The sequence below is a fragment of the Falco biarmicus genome, chromosome 1 (genome assembly GCF_023638135.1).
Source record: "Falco biarmicus isolate bFalBia1 chromosome 1, bFalBia1.pri, whole genome shotgun sequence".
Lineage (NCBI taxonomy): Eukaryota > Metazoa > Chordata > Aves > Falconiformes > Falconidae > Falco > Falco biarmicus.
In genome coordinates, this window is record NC_079288.1 from 38026750 (window position 1) to 38046745 (window position 19996).

At 42.9% G+C, this 19996-nt stretch overlaps 1 protein-coding gene across 1 annotated transcript in view; it reads left to right on the top strand.

The window, feature by feature from the left end:
• The first annotated feature begins 4152 nt into the window (after positions 1-4152).
• BCR (BCR activator of RhoGEF and GTPase) overlaps positions 4153-19996 on the top strand; it is a 101902-nt gene continuing 86058 nt past the window's right edge. The window contains exon 1 of the mRNA XM_056343996.1: positions 4153-6015. Within this exon, the coding sequence (XP_056199971.1) occupies positions 4500-6015 (1516 nt within the window). The 5' untranslated portion in view covers positions 4153-4499. The remainder of the gene's footprint in view (positions 6016-19996) is intronic.

Below are 19996 nucleotides of genomic sequence, written 5' to 3' on the forward strand. Positions count from 1 at the left end.
AGGCTAGGTGCTGGGGTTCAGTGCAGATGTGTTAGTGTTTACAGCTGCAAAATGACTCAGCAACATGTTCTGCAGGGAAAACCAAACCAAACTGGGAATCCTGATCTCTTCTTATATTTGTTATCTCCTAAGTGTTTCTTTCATTGCTGAGCTCAATTACCGTACAAAATCACAGAGATGCAATCTCTTCAACAATGCAATCATGTCTGGAAAATCAGCTGGGATGGTTTGTTTTTTCTAGTGGTTCAGTGCATTGCTTGATGTCATTACTGGTTTGTATCTTCTGGAGCTCCAAAATCTTCACTTAATGCAATACTGTGTCAGTCATTAACTATCCCTTGACAGTGATCTGACTCCATCTAGTCAATGATGGATGCTTTGAGACTGTTTTTTTTGGGGGGGTTGGGGTTTGGTTTTGCTTTTTTTTAATATTTATTATTTGGTTGGTTGGTTTTGGGGTGTGTTTTTTGGCCTCACTGAGGCTTTCCCTGCAAAGAACTCAGTATTAATAATTGGTCGTCTAAAATGAATCTTGGTTCATGTTGCAAATGATGAATTGCTTAGGAAAGCACAAAGGAAACTAGCTTTGGAAAAACAAATATAAATTTGCGAATTCTTAAATGTTTTTATCTGTTCTATGTTTTATCTATGCATGTTAATCCATTCTATCAGCGACTTGATTGGCTTTAAAGAAGTGTTAATGTTGTGGAAAACAGCGTTGGAACAACTGTAGTGATTCTAACCATAGGTAGGCTAAACCACAATTTTTATACCAGTTGAAGTCCTCACAGTGATCATGGCAACATTTGCAGTGCCAGCTTCCTTCTGGAATTTGCAGCTGAGAAACTGGAGAAGTAAAATTTGGAGACAGTCTGAAGCAAAGTTAAAAAGCAATTGTAAAAATTTCCCAGAAGTACTAATGTTATGCTGTTTCTTGTCTTAATAAGTAGAAGCTAATGTGCTAATGAGTTCCTGTTTAAATAAGTATGCATATCTGTTTGAGCAAAACAACAGGTAATGGATCAAAAGCAATTTTAAAAAAGTCACCTGACAGGCAGTTCATTTCTTACTACAAAAGCCTTTCCTTTTAACTTGTAATGATGTTGTTTCTGCCTTTAGAGTGATTATTTGAGACTTGGGTTATTATTATTTATTTTCTTATAGGTCACGTGATTCAGATCTTTCTGAATGCTGTTGGTTCCCAGCTCAGGCTTGTCTTGTTGTGGTACAACTGGAGTCCATTCTTCATGGTTCACTCTGTCCCCCTGTGTCTTTTCAGGTTTTCATCAATAGTTAGAGGTTATTGTAGGGTGTACAATGTAACGCACTGCAAGTGAATGCTATACACTCTAACACATCTGAGCATGCCAGTTAAAATGAAGTGTTTGGCAAGTTCAAGTTACAGCAGAATCTGCATTTGGTAGTGGAGATGCTTGACCAGTTCCTTGTATCTTTGGCCAGAAGGTTGTTCTCACAGCAAGAAATTGCCATTCTCTGAATTCTAAGGAGAGTTCCCATTTTGGGGGGTTCATAGCATGGTTTAGACTGGATGGGACCACTTGAGATTTACCAGGCTTCTCAAACTCTACCAGAGTTTTGTGCTACAAAAATAGTGTCTTAGTTTCAGCCACAGATTAATCAGAAATCACGGTTTATTTTTCTTTAAAAAGGCTCAGCATATGTCCTACCGCTTTTTTTTTTTCTTTTTTGTTTTCCCCTCCCCCCCTTACAAAGCCTCCGAACCTACCCGCTCCCGCCGAAGCCGCGGTTCCCGAGTGGGCGCTGAGAGGCGCTTTTCAAGCTGAGCCGAGAGTGGGTGCTGGCCCCGCCAGGGGGCGCTGCGCGGTCACGCCACGGCGGCGCGCTGGGCGGGCTCGCAGGGTTTAGCCCTCCCATCACAGGATTCTCGTTCTCAAATCACAGATAGGTGTCTGCCACCATAGCCTTCATGAAATTTTGTATCCTATTAAAACCATACTCCGCTGAACGCATAAAGCATCAGCAGAAATTCAGAGATCCCTTAAGTTCCCACTGGAATTTCTGATGTAGTTCCTCACTAGATGAAGAGGGTGCAGTTGTTGAATAGTATTATTCACGGGAAGCGTGCATACAGAGATCCCTCATCTGACCTATCAGAATTCTTCCTCCCTCCAGAAAGGGCACAAATGTCAGAAAAGTGAACCCTTTGTCAAACTCTAGACACAAAAAATCAGAACTGTGAAACTTGAGTTAAAAGTAACAGATGAATTCAGAACATATCCCTGTGATGTAATATACCTGTCATTATTATAACCATGCCAGTACAGTCTTAAACTTCCTATTAACTAGAAATACGTCGCATGTCAGAATTTTATTGTTCAAACTGGTACTAAGGCAAACAAATAGCCAACTGTATCAGTTGCAAAAAGCCAATTTATTTTATCTCTGTGAAAGACTGAGATTACTTGAAAGATTTATAGAGGTATTTATTAAACATATAGATTTTATTATGATTTCGATCATAATCTGTTTTCCATACAGGTCAGCCAATGCCTGTTACGTGTTAAAAGATGAGGAAACAAGTGCAGGAAAAGAGGTTAAACCCAGGAAACAAAACCCAAGAGGAATGAACTATGTAAAACTGAATACATGATTAGTCGTTTATTATATGTCTCGAAATACCCAAAAATATTTCATTTGGCATATAAAAAAGCAAGAAGTGAAAGAAATGTTTAATGGATTATGAAACACTACATATCTCAAAGGTAAGAGAGCTACTCCCCTGAACTTGTGCGTTTTGTTTTTATGGGATTTTATTAGTTCTTGTTGGGGCTATATCCCACCCTCTTTTCTAGTAACGTGCCAGAAAAGATATACTCACCGCAGACATGAAAGGAACAGGTTTATAGGGAATATGAGGTGTATGTATCTCACTTTTTTCCTATCATCCAAGCAGGCACGATGGAAGTTCAGATGTATTTGTTACCACTTTTTCAGAGGTTGAATTAGCACATGGAAAGGATACAGGGCTTAAACAAGGTCACATACTGTGATTTCAGAAAGAGCAATACTCAGCAGCCAGACTTTAACATTTAAATCGTTTGCCACCCTTCACTCAGAGCTGGGGCGTGGGACTGTCAGTTATTGTGGCTAGGATAATATACAGGACAAAAGTGAGACTTATGCCTGAACAAAGCAGCTTTTAGTGTTGGTATTACGGTGATTTCAGAGAAGCAGTTGCCCATCTCAGAAATCCAGCTTGTCACTTACGGCAAGGAAGGGAGGACTGAGTGAATGACAAGCCTGCTGCTAAACAGCACTTATTAGTGGGGGAGAAACATGACCTTTGAAGGTGAGCTGCATCGGTGCCTGGGGGGAGAGCGTTGCTGTGAGAGAGTACAGAGACGTGCTGGCGTTTATACATAACGTATGAGGGCGTGGATGCCCGGACGAGCATGGATACCTCCCTGTGCACACAGGGACGTGTGTACGACGCGTTCTTGCCCAGGCTTAGGTGTAGTCACGTCTGTCTGTGGTGCCGTCCAGGCCTGTGGCTGCAGGCGTGAGCAGACGCGAACGTACCGGGGTTGGCTTGCGGGGCTCGGCCCTTTGTCCGTCCGACAGCCGGCCCCCAGCGCGCCGCGGGGCAGGGCGCCGGGCGAGGCCTCCGCGGGCTCCGGCGGGCACGGCCGCCCGCCGCCGGCCCGGGCTGCCCCTTTAAGAGGCCCCAGCGCCGTGTCAATCGCTGCGCCGGGCTCCTTCCCTCTCCTCCCCTTCCGCAGCGCTGCGATTCGGGGCGCCGCCGCCAGAGCCGGGCCGCGCGATGGGCAGCCGCGGGCAGCCGCTGCCGCGCCGTCAGCCGCCGCGCCGAGGGGGCTCCCGCGGGGCCGCGGGGGGCTCAGGCACCGAGGGGTAGCGGCGGAGCTCGCCACGGGACGCGCCGCCGCCTCGCTGCTCTGCGCGGAGGCTCCGGAGAGCGTGTGCGCCCGGAGGACAGCACAATAGCCGGGAGGAGGAGACAGGGAAAGGGGCAGGGGGAAAGGAGGAGAGAGAAAGAGAAAGCATAACACGGGGGCTGGCGAGGGGAGGACGGAGCGGAGGACTCCTGAGCGTGGCTGCGCTGAGGACCGTGCCCAGGACGGCGGCGGCTGGAGGTGGGTGGGTGGGGGGCGATATTTACCTTCCTTCCCCCGCCCCGAGCCTGCTCCTTTGTCCACCCACTTTGAAGTGCTCTGGGATCGCCGGGGTTGGGAGCATTGTTGTTCGCTAGCAAAGGATCAGTCATGCCGGGGAGAGAGTAGCGAGCGTACGGGGGGCTGGGGCCAGCAAAAGCTGGAGGAGAGGCAGCTGCCGAGGATTGCCGTTTGCCTCCCAGTTTCCCTGCATGGACCGTGAAAGAGACGCATTGAGTTGACCCTGCCGGAGCTGTTTCTGCTTCTACATGTGAGATCCGGTTGGTTTATTCTCTCCACCTATCTCCAGCCTCCTTCCCCTATTCTCCACTTACTTCTGTATGCAAAATGGTGGACCCTGTGGGGTTTGTGGAGGCTTGGAAAGCACAATTTGCAGACTCTGAGCCTCCTAAAATGGAGCTGAAATCTGTGGGAGACATTGAACAGGAGCTGGAGATGTGCAAAGCATCTATCCGGAGACTGGAGATGGAGGTCAACAAGGAGAGGTTCCGCATGATTTACCTGCAGACTCTTCTGGCAAAGGAGAAAAAAAGCTATGATAGACAGAGATGGGGTTTTAAACGTGTTTCTCAGTTGCCTGAAGGGGGTGCAGAGCAGCAGATCCAGGACCCGCATCATCAGCAGTCTGCTGACCAAGACGAATATGAAAAAAGCAAGTCACACCATGGGGAGGAAAAGTTCAAACCCAGAATACCCTCTCTGCGGAAACTGTCTACCCAGAGCGATGGGTCAGACCTGTCACCTTTGGACAGCCCCCATCATGGAGAGGGAGAGCAGGACAGGTGTAAGTACTATGGTGAAGAGAAACTGAAGAGAGTTGTAGAAGATATGGAGAATCGCTGTGATACAGATGGCTCTCCTTCAAAACACAGATCGGCTTCCACGCGCAGGCTAGTGGGATCTGCTGAGAAGGAGGGATCGTTTGAACCTGTTTCTAAGGAGAGAGGGAACAGCACCAGTGTGGCAGCCCTAAGGTCCAATTTTGAGAGGATTAAAAAGGTTAATTCACATTCTTCTGGAGATAACAAGGATGTTGTTGAAAAGCCCTTTTACGTAAACATGGAGTATCATCATGAGAAGGGTCTGGTAAAGGTCAACGATAAAGATGTTTCTGATAAAATAAGCTCCCTTGGTAGCCAAGCCATGCAAATGGAACGTAAAAAGTCTTTGCACTCCCTGCCTTCTAACATGGTACCCAGCTTCAGTGAGTTCCAGAGGCCTGCTTACAGGGGAAGGTCCTCAGAGAGCAGCTTTGGCTATGATGGAGAATATGAGGATGCTGAACTGAACCCTAGGTTTCTCAAAGATAATCTGATTAATGCAAATGGCAGCAACCGCTCACCTTGGCAGCCCATGGACTTTCAACCCTATCAGAGTATCTATGTTGGTGGAATGATGGGGGAAGGAGAAGGGAAAGGACCTATTCTGCGAAATCAGGGCACAACTGACCAGGAAAAACATCTCACGTGGCCCAGGAGATCTTACTCCCCCAGGAGTTTTGAAGATATTGGAGGAGGATATACTCCCGATTGTAGCTCTAATGAGAACCTTACCTCCAGTGAGGAAGACTTCTCCTCAGGGCAGTCCAGCCATGTCTCCCCCAGCCCCACCACTTACCGCATGTATCGGGATAAGAGCCGTTCTCCCTCCCAGAACTCTCAGCAGTCCTTTGACAGTAGCAGTCCACCAACCCCCCAGTCTCAAAAACGGCACAGGCAGCAGCAGGTCATTGTGTCTGAGGCTACTATTGTGGGTGTACGAAAAACAGGACAGATCTGGCCAAGTGATGGAGATTTGCCTTCTGGGAGATGTCATCAGGACAGCTGCTTCCATGGGGATACAGGTGTGTACCAGCTTTTTGTGTAGTCTTTTAAATGTATGGAGCAGGAAATGGCATTGTGGACATGAATGGGAGAGGTTTTCCAAGTGACCCTGGGTAAATCGCTCAAAAGGGGCAACTGTTTCGTGTGGGAAGTCTGCGTTTATTTTGTAGTTGTCCTATTTTAGGAAGGTCCTGCTGAAGTATACATAAGACTGCATGTTAGGAATACAGATTGGTTTCCCAGAAGGGTTGATTCAGGCTTCTCTTGAGAGGCTCAGTGGAGTCCCATATTAATCAGTTCTTAAAGTTTCAATGTGAACACCTAGGTAAAAAAGGGCCAGAACTGTTCAGTATTCACCACCAGTTCATTCCCTCGCTTGTATTCTTGCATTGAGTAGTTATACTCTACCTCAGAGGTAGTAGGTGCCAACATGCCACAACCTGAGGGTTTTGCTGGAGCTTTACCAATAATGATGCTGCTCCCACAATCTTGTTTTTTCCTGTCTGTATTAATTGGAGTACTAGTTTCTCGTTCTGTCTCGTGTCATCCTTCAGTTAGAGCTGATTGGAGGTGATGATTGTGTAACCCTGTTCTTGAAGTTTTCTGCTATCACTGAGTGAAGGAAGAACTTGGAATATCAGGCAGCCCTGAGGGAAAGCTGTTAATTTAATTTCAGAGTCAGAATTTTTCTTTGGGGAAAATGGGCAATGTTTGAACCTGTTCTTATGTAAGCCATTCAGGCATGTAGGTGTGACTGTGGAATCACAGTGGATTTATAGTTGGTGGAAGGAGCAAACAGTGAACTATGTTGTTTTAGATAGATTTATTGAATGTATGTGGACATCTGAATCTTATTTATCAAGGCATAGCACATAATGTAAATACTATTTTGTGCTAACAACATCAGTAGTTTCCTATGCAGTGAAGGGGAAAAAAATCCAGGAATGAAAAAAACCCCAGTGTGATTGATAGACTTCTGTTGTTCTAAATGTGTGCATTACCTTGTGGGTTTTCTTTGTCTCTCTGAATCTGTCACTTCAGTAAGGAGTTAACATGTTATTTGTCAATGTGACTGAATTCCTCAAGTAGTAGATAAATTGAGAGGCCTATCGGAGATGATGTCATTTTCTCAGGTTGTGTGAGTTCTTTGCTCAGAGGAACTTTGCTGATGCCTGATTTTACTTTCCCTGCTGATTGTTTTTTGCCAGCAATACTTCTGGGAGCAACAATGAAGGGAGAGCTCTCCACTGCGCCCCCCCCCCCCCCCCCCCCCCCATCCTTACATCCCCATGTAGGAAGGCTGTACCATTGTAATGGATGTGCTTTGTACATGAAACCTCAGTGCCCTGTCCTGACAGTGACTTCTTCCATACCAGATTGTATATACATACTTGTTTTCTATCTGAGACTACTGCATTCTTGTTTGGTTTTATGCATATGTTTGTATCTTATGGGTAGTACTTGCAACGCAGGGGAGAGGCTGGATCTTGTGCTGGTTTAAACTGAGCTGCAACCATCTGTCTCTGCTCTTGTTTACTGACACTCTTTAGATGACTGGGAAGCCTCCTGGCAGTTGCAATTTTTGCAGAAGGAAACAAAGGGGCAAAAATAACAAAGGCTGATAAAGCTTGAGGATAAATTCAGATTTCAGAAAGGCAATCAATTTTTTTAAAAAATAATGTAAAATTAAAAAAAAATTACTTTTTTTTTTTTAAAAAAAAGGCCTGCTGAAAATTCAGAACAGTTACAATTCGTGGTTGCACTGGAAAGCTTTGTGTCTTGTTCCTAAAGATGACCACACAATCGCAAGCAAGGACAGAATGTAACTGATCCACCTTCTGCTTTCCTCGGCATAGGGGGTAACATGGCAAGCTTAGCGGGAACCTTCACCAGATGGCTAATCATTACTGTCTTGCACATTAGCTGGTGGCAACTTTTTACTTAACCAAAAAGGCTTATGCCTTCAGGAGGACTGTGTTTCTGATTAATTCCTGCTGAGCATCATTTCATATGAATTTTCTTTCTTTCCTGATAAGGAAGAATTTTGATCTGAAACCAATTGGCAGAATCTCTGTTTCATAAAACAAACAAAAGACATGAGAGATCACAGTGTGATTAGCCGGCTGGCTACTGTTCCCAACTAGCATACTCTGATGCGGACTGCTCTCCCTCACCACGTGATGCAAATGCAGTTCACAGATCCAGACAGCTTTTCCTGCACCTGTGGTTCAGTCACTAGTTCTGCCAGGCTTCCCTTAAGTTTTGTTTGAACAGAGTGCAAGTTTGAATCACAGCAGGCTCTGGCCAGCCATAATGTTAATTAGCATCGAGTGGGATTTGTTGAATAGTATTTGGTTTCTTTGTGCATTCAGATTTTTGTATGCTTGCTGGCTTTGCTTTTCATGCCTCTGGCCATAGTAATGCTGAATGTGGTGTGGGCAGGTGCGGTGTGAACTTTCTGTCTGTATCTGCTGTCCCAGTGCATCTTGAGTTTGGCCAGTGGACATCTGCTGTTTTGCCCAAGTTCTTTCCTGAGCTCACAGTTGAATGACACTTTCCTACTTTTGTATTACAAAAAAGGACAAGAAGGAGGTCATCTAATTCCCAAGTGAATGGAATCCAAGCCAAAATTTTAATCTGGGCTCTTGGAGATGGGTTATCAAAAACCTTTAATCAGGCCAAGGTAGTAGGCTTTCAGTTTTTTTCAAGGAGCAGAATGAGAGCTTCAGGGTTGAGATTTGGTAATAACTGTACTTTTTATTAAATGTACTTAATGGAGCCCAGGCAAAGATACTCATGTTAGAATTAATTATGTATCACTAATTTCCTGTAGTGGGAATAGAAAAAAATCACATCTTAACTCTGTTAAGCTTGAATATTTTTACTATGATTGTGGAGGAAGAACAAGATTTTTTTAAAATTCTGTCTACTGTTAAACATTGGTTGCAGAGACAGACACAAGAGAAGCCACCCGTTGTGCATTTCTGCTTATAATCAAGGGGAGAGTTGCATAGTGCCATTATGCAGTGATGAGGCCTTGCAATGGCCTCAGTTGGGTCAGTTTTTAAACTAGTAACAGTTTGTTAATTGAGGAGCACACTGGAGTTGTTGCTTGGCTTTATAGCTTGCTTCATAAAAGCAGTGCATGCTGTGTGATAGCTCTGTATGTGAAATGATTTTATCTATCTGCATAACAACATGGAAACTTTATCTGGAATCTATGTATAAATATTTACCTGCAAAGCTGCTTCCTTTAAAGGTGCCCCAGTAGTGACTTCTGTTCAATTGAGAGGACTTGATAGCACTTTTCAGAGTTCTGCCAGGTTTGCGCTCTCAAAAGCTACCAACAACCATAGTGCTCAATATAAGGTCAGTTTGAGGGTATGTGTAATCTAATTCCATTGGAGTAAAGTTTCACTTATTTTATCCTGTACTAAGTGTGGGAGTGCTGAACATCCCTTCCTGAAATGCATGGAGCATTCTCTGTATTTCTAGTGAGTTTGATGTAGACAGAAGAAAGAGTGCTGGAATTTATCTATGCATGTGAACTGCAAGACTCAAAACTCCTGTTACCTCAGCTGGGCAGAATGCCATTTTAAAGTGCATACTTGCTTGGAGCTGTAGATTCTTCAGTTTTTGTGTTCCTTAAATGCCTGACCAGGTAGGCAAGTATCTGAATGTCAGGCTTATAAGGTAATCCTTGACACTACTTAATTCTAAAGCTCCAAGAAAGCATGCGGTACGTCAGCACGGAAGGACGTTGTTCTGTACCAGTTTCTGCAAGGGTCTGTTCCCGAGTTACTTGCATGTTCTGAGAACTTGGACAAGTTTCCTAATTCTGCAGTTCTTCCACCCACTATTGTATTGTGTGGATTTCACAAGATGTAGTTTGAAAAGTGCTTTGCAATGTTCTAGCAATACAAAGACAACACGCCAGTGCTGTTGCTGCTGTTCAGAAACACAACTTTCCTTTGAGCAATGGAGGCAGACCAGTTCACTGTGATTCTTCCTGCTGAGGATCTGAAATGTAGGAACTGAGTGCAGCTCACTTGTTAATTTTAAGGACTGCTGGCCACAGGTCCTTCTGTCAGTCTGTGACTTACGTTGGGTCAAGAATGAGTTTTAAATTCACTCTGACACTTGTTTGGTTCATTTTGTTATTACTTTTTACACATGTTTTAATCCTTTGCTGTGATGATCAGTGGATTTCCTGGGAGCGCTGATGAAAAGATGCTGTTCAAAAGCTGCCCTCTGCCATTTGCTTTCCAGTGATTTAGTGGCTTTTGAGATTATCAAGCTGCTTGTGCTACCACTCCCTTCTTAGTTTTGGGGAGTGAAGAGCTCCTTCTTTTCCCCTGACAGATTTCTCTTTCCCTTTTGCTGAATTTAGTGGAATCTATGGAACTTCTGCTTTATGTCCCCAGGTAACTACAGTGGACTCTGCAGTCCAGTTTGGTTTTGTTCCTCCTTCTGCAAACACTTGCTAACCTTTACCTCAGGCTTCCCATTAGTAATGGCATGCAGATAGATTTTATTTTTTGCTTTTCTTAGGTTCACCTTAGATCATGGAGTTTCTCCCACCCCAATGTTCAGATGGTTCTGCAGTTGCAAAGCACCTGCCTTTGACATGAAAGAGTAAACCAACCTGGGCAGTAGTTGTCTGAAACCAGAGTTTTGCAGAGGTGTGAGCAAAGGTAGTAAAATGAGTTCAGTGGAATGGTGAGTAGACATCCTGACTTGGGAGCGGGGAAAAATAAGGTTTAATTAGAAAATTTGCTAAACCTTTAAGTACAGGTTAGGAAATGCTGATTTGAATACGGGGCAGTACACTATAGCTAATGATATTGACTTGAAGCGTTAGGGGAGGGTAGGGTGATTTGTAATCCAAGGTTGCCTTCGCAGGCTATCTGGAAGATGGGCCAGCAAAGCAGACAAAAGCCTGCGAAGGTTTGGGCCCCAGTAATATCCTGGAGGCAGGTCTCTATCTTCCAGTTCTAGCATGTTCAGCAGCTCAGTCTCTAATGCCCTCCCTGTCTCCCCAACCTCTTAGGGATAAACAGTTATCATGTAGAGGCAAGTGGGACCTCTATTTCAGCTTCAAGGAATTTTGGAGGTCAGTCCATAAAGGTTAATGAGGTGAGACTTGGCAAGCTGTTTGAGGGGAATTGCTCCATTTCAATTACCATAGGGAAGCACATTGCTGTTCATGGAAATCAGACTGTTGATTGGAGGCACAGCTTATCTGGAGCTTGCTTTCCCCCAGAGAAACCAAGACTAGCAATTTTTTTTTTCCCGGACTGTCTCCTCTTTGATTTGTTCTGCCCAGTCAGATAAGCATGGAAAGAATAATAAGGACCTGATTCTGTTCTTTCACTGGTGAAATATCATTGACTTTAGTAATCTCTTGCTGGCACACATAGGAAAATAAATGCTGTTCTGGTACAGGTTGAATGGCAGCTTTGCTTTGCAGTCTACCCCTCTGTCTGCACGTGACAACAGAAAAGGTGGCATGGATTAGTCTGGGTGAACTGCATGTGACTGAAGTACTTCCAAAACAACAATTTGAGCAAAGCAGGTTTTGGCCAGCTCACTGATAACAAAGTGGATTGCTTTCCTGATCATATCTTTAAATTACGTGGGATGTGAAAGTGACCATAAACTGTAAGTAAATCCTTGAATGTTGGTGTGTCTTACTGCTGAGGCAGTTTTACAAATCCATAACTTCTCTAAACTTGTTCTGTCCTATGTAGGACCAGTGTGGCGTATTTCTGTCACAAAATCTGGTTGCGGTTTGCAAATCTTCCTATTACTAAAATAACAAAAGGATGTCTTGCTTTTGTCTTCTTCCAGCTGCCAAAACGCTGTCTCTCAGACCCTTTCTTAACCAGGTTATGGCTGATGTAGTAATCAGATTATTCCAAATGTAATTGGAATCTCTGTTTCAGAGAAAGCTCTGCCCAAATGCGGCAGCTGGAGCTGAGTTAGTTGCTCATGGCTACATGAATACATGAGAAGTATGTGTGTGAGAGTCCACAATGATTGCCCTGTAGGAAGAGTGAATTAAAGTTCAGTCTGTTGGTTTATACTACTGGATTGCACCTGTTAGTATTGCAGGCCCTTTGCCTAGTTATTTTGTTATTTGCACTAATTTGTTATTTCACCAATCTTTGTTGCTTCTGGGTTGCTTTTTGTATTTTGTGGAGGGAGGAATTATTTTCTAGGGGAGAATAAATCCACCACAACCTTCCTTCTTTTAAAAATAACATATAAAAAAAACCCCATCCTCTTTTGGAGCTTCTGCCCAGGTTAAATCTCACTCTGAAGTATCCAGAAGCCCCAATTACTTGTAGATTGATTTGTCACAACAGCCTAGTAACAAATGTAGTGGGCTACTCTGAAACCTAAGAAGCCAGCTTTTGCAGTAGTTACTTAATAGTGAGAAATTTGTGTATTTGGACTGGGCACCTCTGTTTGTGACCTGTCCTTGATATGTGGAGAAGTGCACTGTACAGCCTTGGCTCACTATGTCTGTTTCCTACTTCTTAAGAACTTATGCTCAACACTGAAATGCAGCTACTTCTCTAATGGGATATGTGTCAGCTATTATGTTATCAGAAATTATATACTCCCATGGCTACAAAGCTAGGTAAGGAGTGCCCATTTTGAACCCATGGTACGGGTGAGGCTGGAGCAGGCTCTAGTTGGTAGGATAGTTGTAAAAGAAAAACACAAACCGACAAAAAAAAAAAAAAATCAACCCCCCCCCCCCCACAAAAAGCCACAAAACCCCAACAAAACCCTCAGTTACCTATAGTCACATCTGTATGTTCTTTTAAAATGGGCCAGCAGCTTCCTGGCATGATCTGTTCTGAAGAAAAATACCTCATTCCCTGGAGCACTGGGCTTGAAATGTGTCTGAGCTGCTAAAAAGTAAATGTGATTGGTCTGTTGTCACCAGGGAGGTGTAACATACAAATACAGAGAGCTGTATCTGCTGCAGTCTACAATTACATAGCACGATATGATCTTGCCCAGGAAGACAGTAATGGCCTGTCAGCCTGGCTGGGCTCAGGGCTTCCCAAAAGAGATTAGATTATGGTGCTTAGTATGAGCCAAGGCAGAAAAGCCTGTTTCTGTGGCTGTTAGAATCCAACTGCTTCAGTTCGTAGCAATCTTCAGTTTTCCTTTCTGCTAGCCTGTTATCTGTTTTTTTGTTGTGGTTTTTTTTTTTTCTTTTTATAATGGTCAGCACTGACATTACAACATGAAGTTTCAGAAAATAATATGCTGAGAAAGGGAGTTGATCACTGTTGGAAGACATCTGTATGTTCCCCCCGTCCTTGCCCTTCATGTCTTCCACAGACTGTCCCCTTTGTGTTCTAGGTTGAATGTTTGAGCGTGGGAGTTCCCTTACCTTCCCTGGGTATCTTGTATACTTTTGCTTTACATTCTCCTGTGGTGGTCATTGGACTCTGTTGGGTCTGATAGGGATGAAATCACTATCATTGTTCAAAGAAAACACATTAATGCCTCACTCTGGCAATATTCTATCGTCTTTGCGAAAATCATGGTATTTGGATGAATGTATCTGTCTTGCTAATTGTACTAATTACTTGAATTTGTGGATTAGCAAGGAGAGAACATCCTGTTGTAAACTTACATTGCAGTTCTCCTGTCTAAGCCTGATTGTGGTTGATACCAAGCCCCGTGCTTAGCTGTGATTAAAGTTGCCTTGTATAGCTGGTGTGCAGCCTGCACCCCTTCAGTGACTGCAGTGAAGAGCAGCACATCTTACTGTCCGTTCCTTGTTTTACTTTTCTTGTTTTTCTTTAAGAAAAACCTTATGAGTGAAATTTGAATTGCAAAGAGGAAAAAAAATCTGACAAGCTGTAGTCTTGATTACATTCTTCAGCCTTTGGATATAAACCACTTCTCTAGTCTTAATATTGATCATCCATAGCTCCTGATATGGGGTAGGTGGATATCAGGAAGAGAGTGCTTTAGCTGAGTCTAGAGTATTTCCTCAAAGGTGCTCTTGCCTTCCTAACTGGCTGGAACAAGTATCTCTCAGCTTGCATAAGCATGCTCCTCAAAGGCCTTGAAGAGCTGCTCCTAACTAGGACAGAGGACTAGTACACTAAACACAAGCAGTGCATTGGGGCTAGCAGTTACCTGAACAATAGTTTGAGTGAATCTTTTATTCAGCCTTTTCTCCACTAGCTTCTTCCCTAAGGAATTTACCCATCGGAATGAAGTATGCTGCGAATCATGTAACTAGTTTGTGTGCTCCATGGTCTGCTGTTGACCTCTTTTGTAGGAGACCTGTGATTGTAATGAGACCAAAAGGCAGATGATGCTAACAGAACTACATGATGAGCGGGTACTTGATCAGATGGAGGGGTCTGGTGTGTGAGAAAGGGGACAATGTGTTTAGTCCTTAAGTATTTCCAGAAGGACCAGTGTCTGCTCACCTCAACAGGGAGCCTGGGAGCAACTGGCTGTCTTACAGCACAAGGCAGACCTGACTGGTCCCCATGCTCTCTTCTGATGATAGGGATCTAGAGAATTCCCTGGTTTTCCTTTGGTATTTCAGGTGGAGTATTGAGCTACAGGCCTGGCTGTCTTCTTGAATTGATCTGTACTGAGTGACAGTAATGAGAGGCTGATTGCAATTTTGAGATTGTTTACATGGTCTGATGCTCTTGTCATTCAGATGTGGGCTAGATTCTGCTTCAGTGAGTGCAGGAGCTCTCATATCTTATGAATTTATATGAGGGCATATTGAAGAAAATTGTTTTCCACTTTCCTGTATTCATAAGTTATGTTTGAACACATAGCCCCTAGAATGCAGCAGACCTGTCATTGCAGGCATTTAGTCTTTGGAGAGGCACTTCCTCAATTTGATTTGCTAAATTTCTTGAAGGTCCTCCTAAGCACAGCTGAGTAGTTACACAAACCCATAAGCCTTTTGCTTTGCAGTTGTTGAGAAACCACACTGCTTTGTATAGAAATATTTGCATAGGATTTATGCATCCTTCTGGCCCCTTCTAATCCAAATTGATTTTGCAATTTCTGTATGCCCTGAGTGAAATAAGTTTATATTGGTAAACTGATGGTCAAAGTAAGCTAAGGATTTGGAGCTACTGGAGTACTGGTTACCATGAAACCGTACCAGAAACTTCAGGTTGATGCTAATCCCTCTCTACTTCAGTATCGGGGAAGAGAAGATAATCTAGCTTCTCCAGTGGTAGCACTTATCTGTCTTGCAGGAGGTCGGAGTGGGCAGCACCCTGGAATAGAGCTGTAGCATCTGTAAGTCTTGGGAGGAGACAATATAAAGGTGGGGGGACATGTATCCCAGAAAGATGTAGGAGACAGAAGGTCCTGTTGCAGCCTCCACCTCAGTGAGGGGTGCATCTCAGCTGATCTCATCTCATCAACAGTTTTAGTAGATGATAGTATCATGATATACTTTTTGGTACCCCCCACCATCAGCTTGAGAGCTCCATGACAATGTCTGCAATTTGACATTGAACACAAACAGGAGTATAAAGATATAATCAATGTTTCTTGCCACTGAAAAATTCTGCATTGTACTGAAAAGTTTCTCCAGGGAGGTAAATAGGTGAGATAATGCTGACCCCAGCAGAAGGGCAAATCTAGCACTGCCTAAGGTAAATAGAGGACTGGCTGTGCTTAGAAGCAGCGGGTGTCTATACCAGTGCTATGGATGGCAGGCAGGTATTGGTGCACCAGACTCAGCTTCAAAGGGAGCCTCTTGAGTACAGCACACCCAGGGGTGTGGGGCACTGAAGGCCATCTCCAGTAAAATACACCAGGTAAGGTGGTAGGGCTTAGCATGCAGTTACAGAGCTGAAGTCAGCTTGCCATTACTGACTCCTGTATTGCTAAAGGGATCAGGGTTCTCATCAGGAAAAAATATTAGCCAAATAGAAAACAGGTAGAGCTTGGAATAAGTAGCAAGGAAGGTATGAGAGAGCTTAATGATTTTTGATATTTTTTTTTCTTGGATTATTGGGGTTTTTTTATTTAACAGATGGATGCACCAATGGTTACTCTTGAAAACTGTAACAATATCTCAGGAAAGGCTTGACCCAGGGCTTGCTGATATTAGGGGATTTCTAGTGACTGTTTTGCTGTGACTGGAGCTCCACAGCACTAGCTCTTTGTTTCTATACAACTACCTGAACCAGAATTTCCCAAGGTATCTTGATTTTGAAGTGTGGGCTGATCTCTGACTTCGAAAGAGCTGATAGGGTTTTCACAGGCCTAGGTTATGAATGTTTGAAAACTAACATGCATGCAGCTTATGCTGTCCAGTTTCAGTAGCGATACTGCGGATGTGGTTGAGAGCTGTCTGTGAGCTGTACTGGACAGGCAGTTCAAAAACTTTATTCAGTTTTAAAGCTTCTCTTAGTTTATGGAGGACTCTTAGCTGTCCCCATATGCATCTGCCATGCCTCCTGGATGGGTGCTATGGAGACACTAATACAATCTGGGAAACATTTTTACTTTATTTAATAATTCTTTTAGCGCCACTCTGCCTCTGCCGTCATAAGAGGGCAAAAAGGCAAGAGAAAGTGATAAAATAGTGTTTACATAAAAACGTCAGATATACTTTTTTCAGTTTGTTCAGTCCTCTGAAGACTCTTAACAAAATGAATTTTGGCTAGGTAGGGTTTTTTAGCATGCATGGAGAGAAAAAAAATATGTTATTGTGTTTGTAGAATATCTGAGACAACAGAAGATGCCTTCCTTTCACCTGAGCAATTGTCCACAGCAAACTTGAGATCTGTTACACCATGGTGTGATCTTAGATGTTTGAATGTGACTGACCTGTCATGTTTGTGTTCAGCAAACATGCCCTAGCCCTGACCTTGACTACCCCAAATTTATTCAGGCTTGAGCACTGACCTATACATAATTTGTTGTGATCTTATCGTCTGGTCAAACTAAAATACATACTAATGTGATCTAAGCTCTGCTTTGTTTTGTGCTCAATATGTAAATACAATACAATTTATACAGCAGATAAAGGGTTATGCATCTTTTCACAGTTAGTGTCTGTCCTTCGCTTCAGTACTTCTATGAAATCTCAGTATCTCCACTTAAAGCAAGTTATGTAAATGCATTCCGAATATGTTTCTGTCCAAGAAAAATCTGAAGAGGAAGAATTCTTGAACTTAAAACTTGTATTCTGTAAGTAGGTGTTTCAGACTGGTTTCAATGTGTACAAATATGTACTGATGCCAAGATGCAAGCACCCTTACAAAAGTTCCACCTAAGCTTTGTAACAAGCTTTTTCTTGTAATTAAATCAACAGCGAGTTAAGGAAACATTCCTATACTAAAACTGTTTTTCCCATTAATGGGCACTTGCCATGTCGGGCTGATATTTTTGCAAATAGGCTTGATAATTGCTTGTTTTGTGGTTGTGGGTTTTTTCCTTTCTAGGGAAACCAGTCGTTTGCAAGGTGGTGGTTTTTTTTTTTTTTTTGGAAACACATTTAAAGAATGAAAAGTGTACTTTAAAAGAAAAACAGCCTTGGGTTTATAACAAGCTTTTATCTTACACAGTGATTTCCATAAATAAATTTCCAAGTGTTTTAACGAGGAAGTATGCAGCTCAGTCGTTTGACATGCTGAAGCTTAGGCTTCTAGCTGAATTTTGGTGAGCGCTAGTGTCCTGGAATCCAGTTTGGTGCGTTTCTCCTGGATGACACTTCTTTTCGCTGGAAAATGGATTAACTTCCTCTATATGTACATGTTTAGAAATGACTTTATATCCATATATAACTTTTGAAGGAAAATACTGTAGAAGAAAAAAACCCCAACACCTCACGATGAAAAAAAACTCAATTCTGGCGTTGGAGGCTTGCCCTTTTACTGATTTCTACAATTCCTATAGTTTCTTCCACTGCTATTTTCTTGCATCTTAATTTTATGTTCCTGTTAACTCACTCAGTTTCCCCTCTAAAGAATTAAGATCAAAATCAAAATTTGCCTCCCTGGGCTATGATTGGTTCTACTTATGTCTTGATTTCTGGTTTTTCTGCTTTTTCCTTTTTTCTTTTTTTTAAATTTTTATTTGCTTAAAATTTGAAGCAAGGGCTGTCTGGTCTTACAACATATATTTGTATATATGTCTTGCAGTATTTTCATATTATGCCCCTTGAAGCTAAATCTTGATTTAAGTTGTCTTTGGTGATTATGCTTCATGCTGTGGCATGCTGCCCTGTCAGTTGTGCCAACAACTGTTCGTTTGTAGGTTCATGCTGAGAACTGGATCGGGGAATTTATCTGTGGATTTTTTTTTGTGTGTGTTTTTTTGTTTTGGTTTGGTTTTTTTCCAAGCCAAACCCCAACAAAAATCACAAAGCTCCCCAAACCAAAACACAACCCCCCTCTAACCATGGATCTCATCCATCTTCCCCACAAATGTTTGTGTTGGAGCAGCAGCTGATTGGTTGGTGCTGGAGAGGAGAGAGTATAATGCCACGAAAGACAATGTATGCTTAAACCCCCAGTCTGTTGGGACTCTGAGGTTGTTAATTCAAATAACAATGGGAACGTTAATGCTGAGAAGTCATGTTTAACTTCAGCAATTTCAGTTCTGATTAGCCAGCTGCTTTGGGATTTCAGGAAGAGGTTTGGGGTATCTTTTGAGCAGAGCACCTCTTCCTTAGTCAGATGCTTTGTTTCTGCTGGGGCGGAGGGAGCAGAGAAAAGGCAGCCTAAGGCTTGCTGATGTTTGAAACACTGTTTTGTAGAATAAATCTAAGCAGAATGCTAGGACTGGAAATGGGGGAAAAGATACATTTACAGTCGCTATTGTTTGCAAGACAGACCAGATGATATCCTAGTCCATGTGACTGACGTCCTTTCCAGTTGACTATGTAAGTACTTCACATTTTTAATTATTACATCAGCAAGTACAGACTGTTTATGGCCAGGAGAAAATGGAAGAAGAAGATACAATTATTCCTTTTTACTAAGATTAATAAAATTCTCTAGCATCTGCTGAAACATTGTTTAGGTCATAAATTATCTGGAAGGAGGGCTATATGAATGTCGGGTCAATATAGCTTTTAGAGGAGACTGGATCACCTGAAGTAACTTGCATTTGGTTTCTAAAGAGTGTGTGTGTGAGTGTTCATGGGCTAAGATTTCATATTATTTTTTAATGATGTAATTACTGTAATGAGACATCCGGAATATTACATTTTACAACTACATAGTGTGTGAATGCTTTCCCTTGAAGAGTGCTTTTGCAGAAGAGGAGTCTTAGAGGTTATTGTTAGGCCTTCTCGTGCTTGTTTGCTTTGAACTATAACTATCATTGTCCTGGCCTAACAGTGCAATTAAGACTTGTGTCAAATAGCATGATTTGCTTAAAAAGCTTAGTCTAGAACAAGGAGGGGGCAAGGATCATCAGGAGAAAATATAGGTAGCTTACAGCATTGAAACATCTTTACAGTTTCTCTTTTGAATTTTGCTTAGGATGTTTACTTGACTCCCAGATAAGACTTCTATTTCTACTTATGAGTGCTGGCTCTGCACAGATTTGTAAACTTTTCTAACTTAACCCTGCTGAATTCCTGCCTGTATAGCAGCCAGGTGCTAGATTTCTGGCTTGCAGCTTCTTTTGCTCTTTCTGTTCCTGTTCAGTCTGCAAACATGGAAAAAAAAATGCCCCACCCTGCTGACTCACTGTGCCCAGAGCACTCCCTGTATTCCTGAAACAGGATTAATATCTGAGGCAGTTTGAACAGCTCAACAGAGCTGGGTCTGGTTCTCTCCTGCCGAACCTTTTAAAATAGCTGGTTTCTTCTCTTAGGCCCATGAATCTTGTCTGCGCGCTCTACCAGGCCTCAGCCCCAAGGTGGTTTCCTTATCTCGTATTCATTTAAAGGGCTTTTGCAACAAATACAACTGTTGTAGAAATCAACTAGTATGTAGAATAATCCTTTTAACAGGTTTA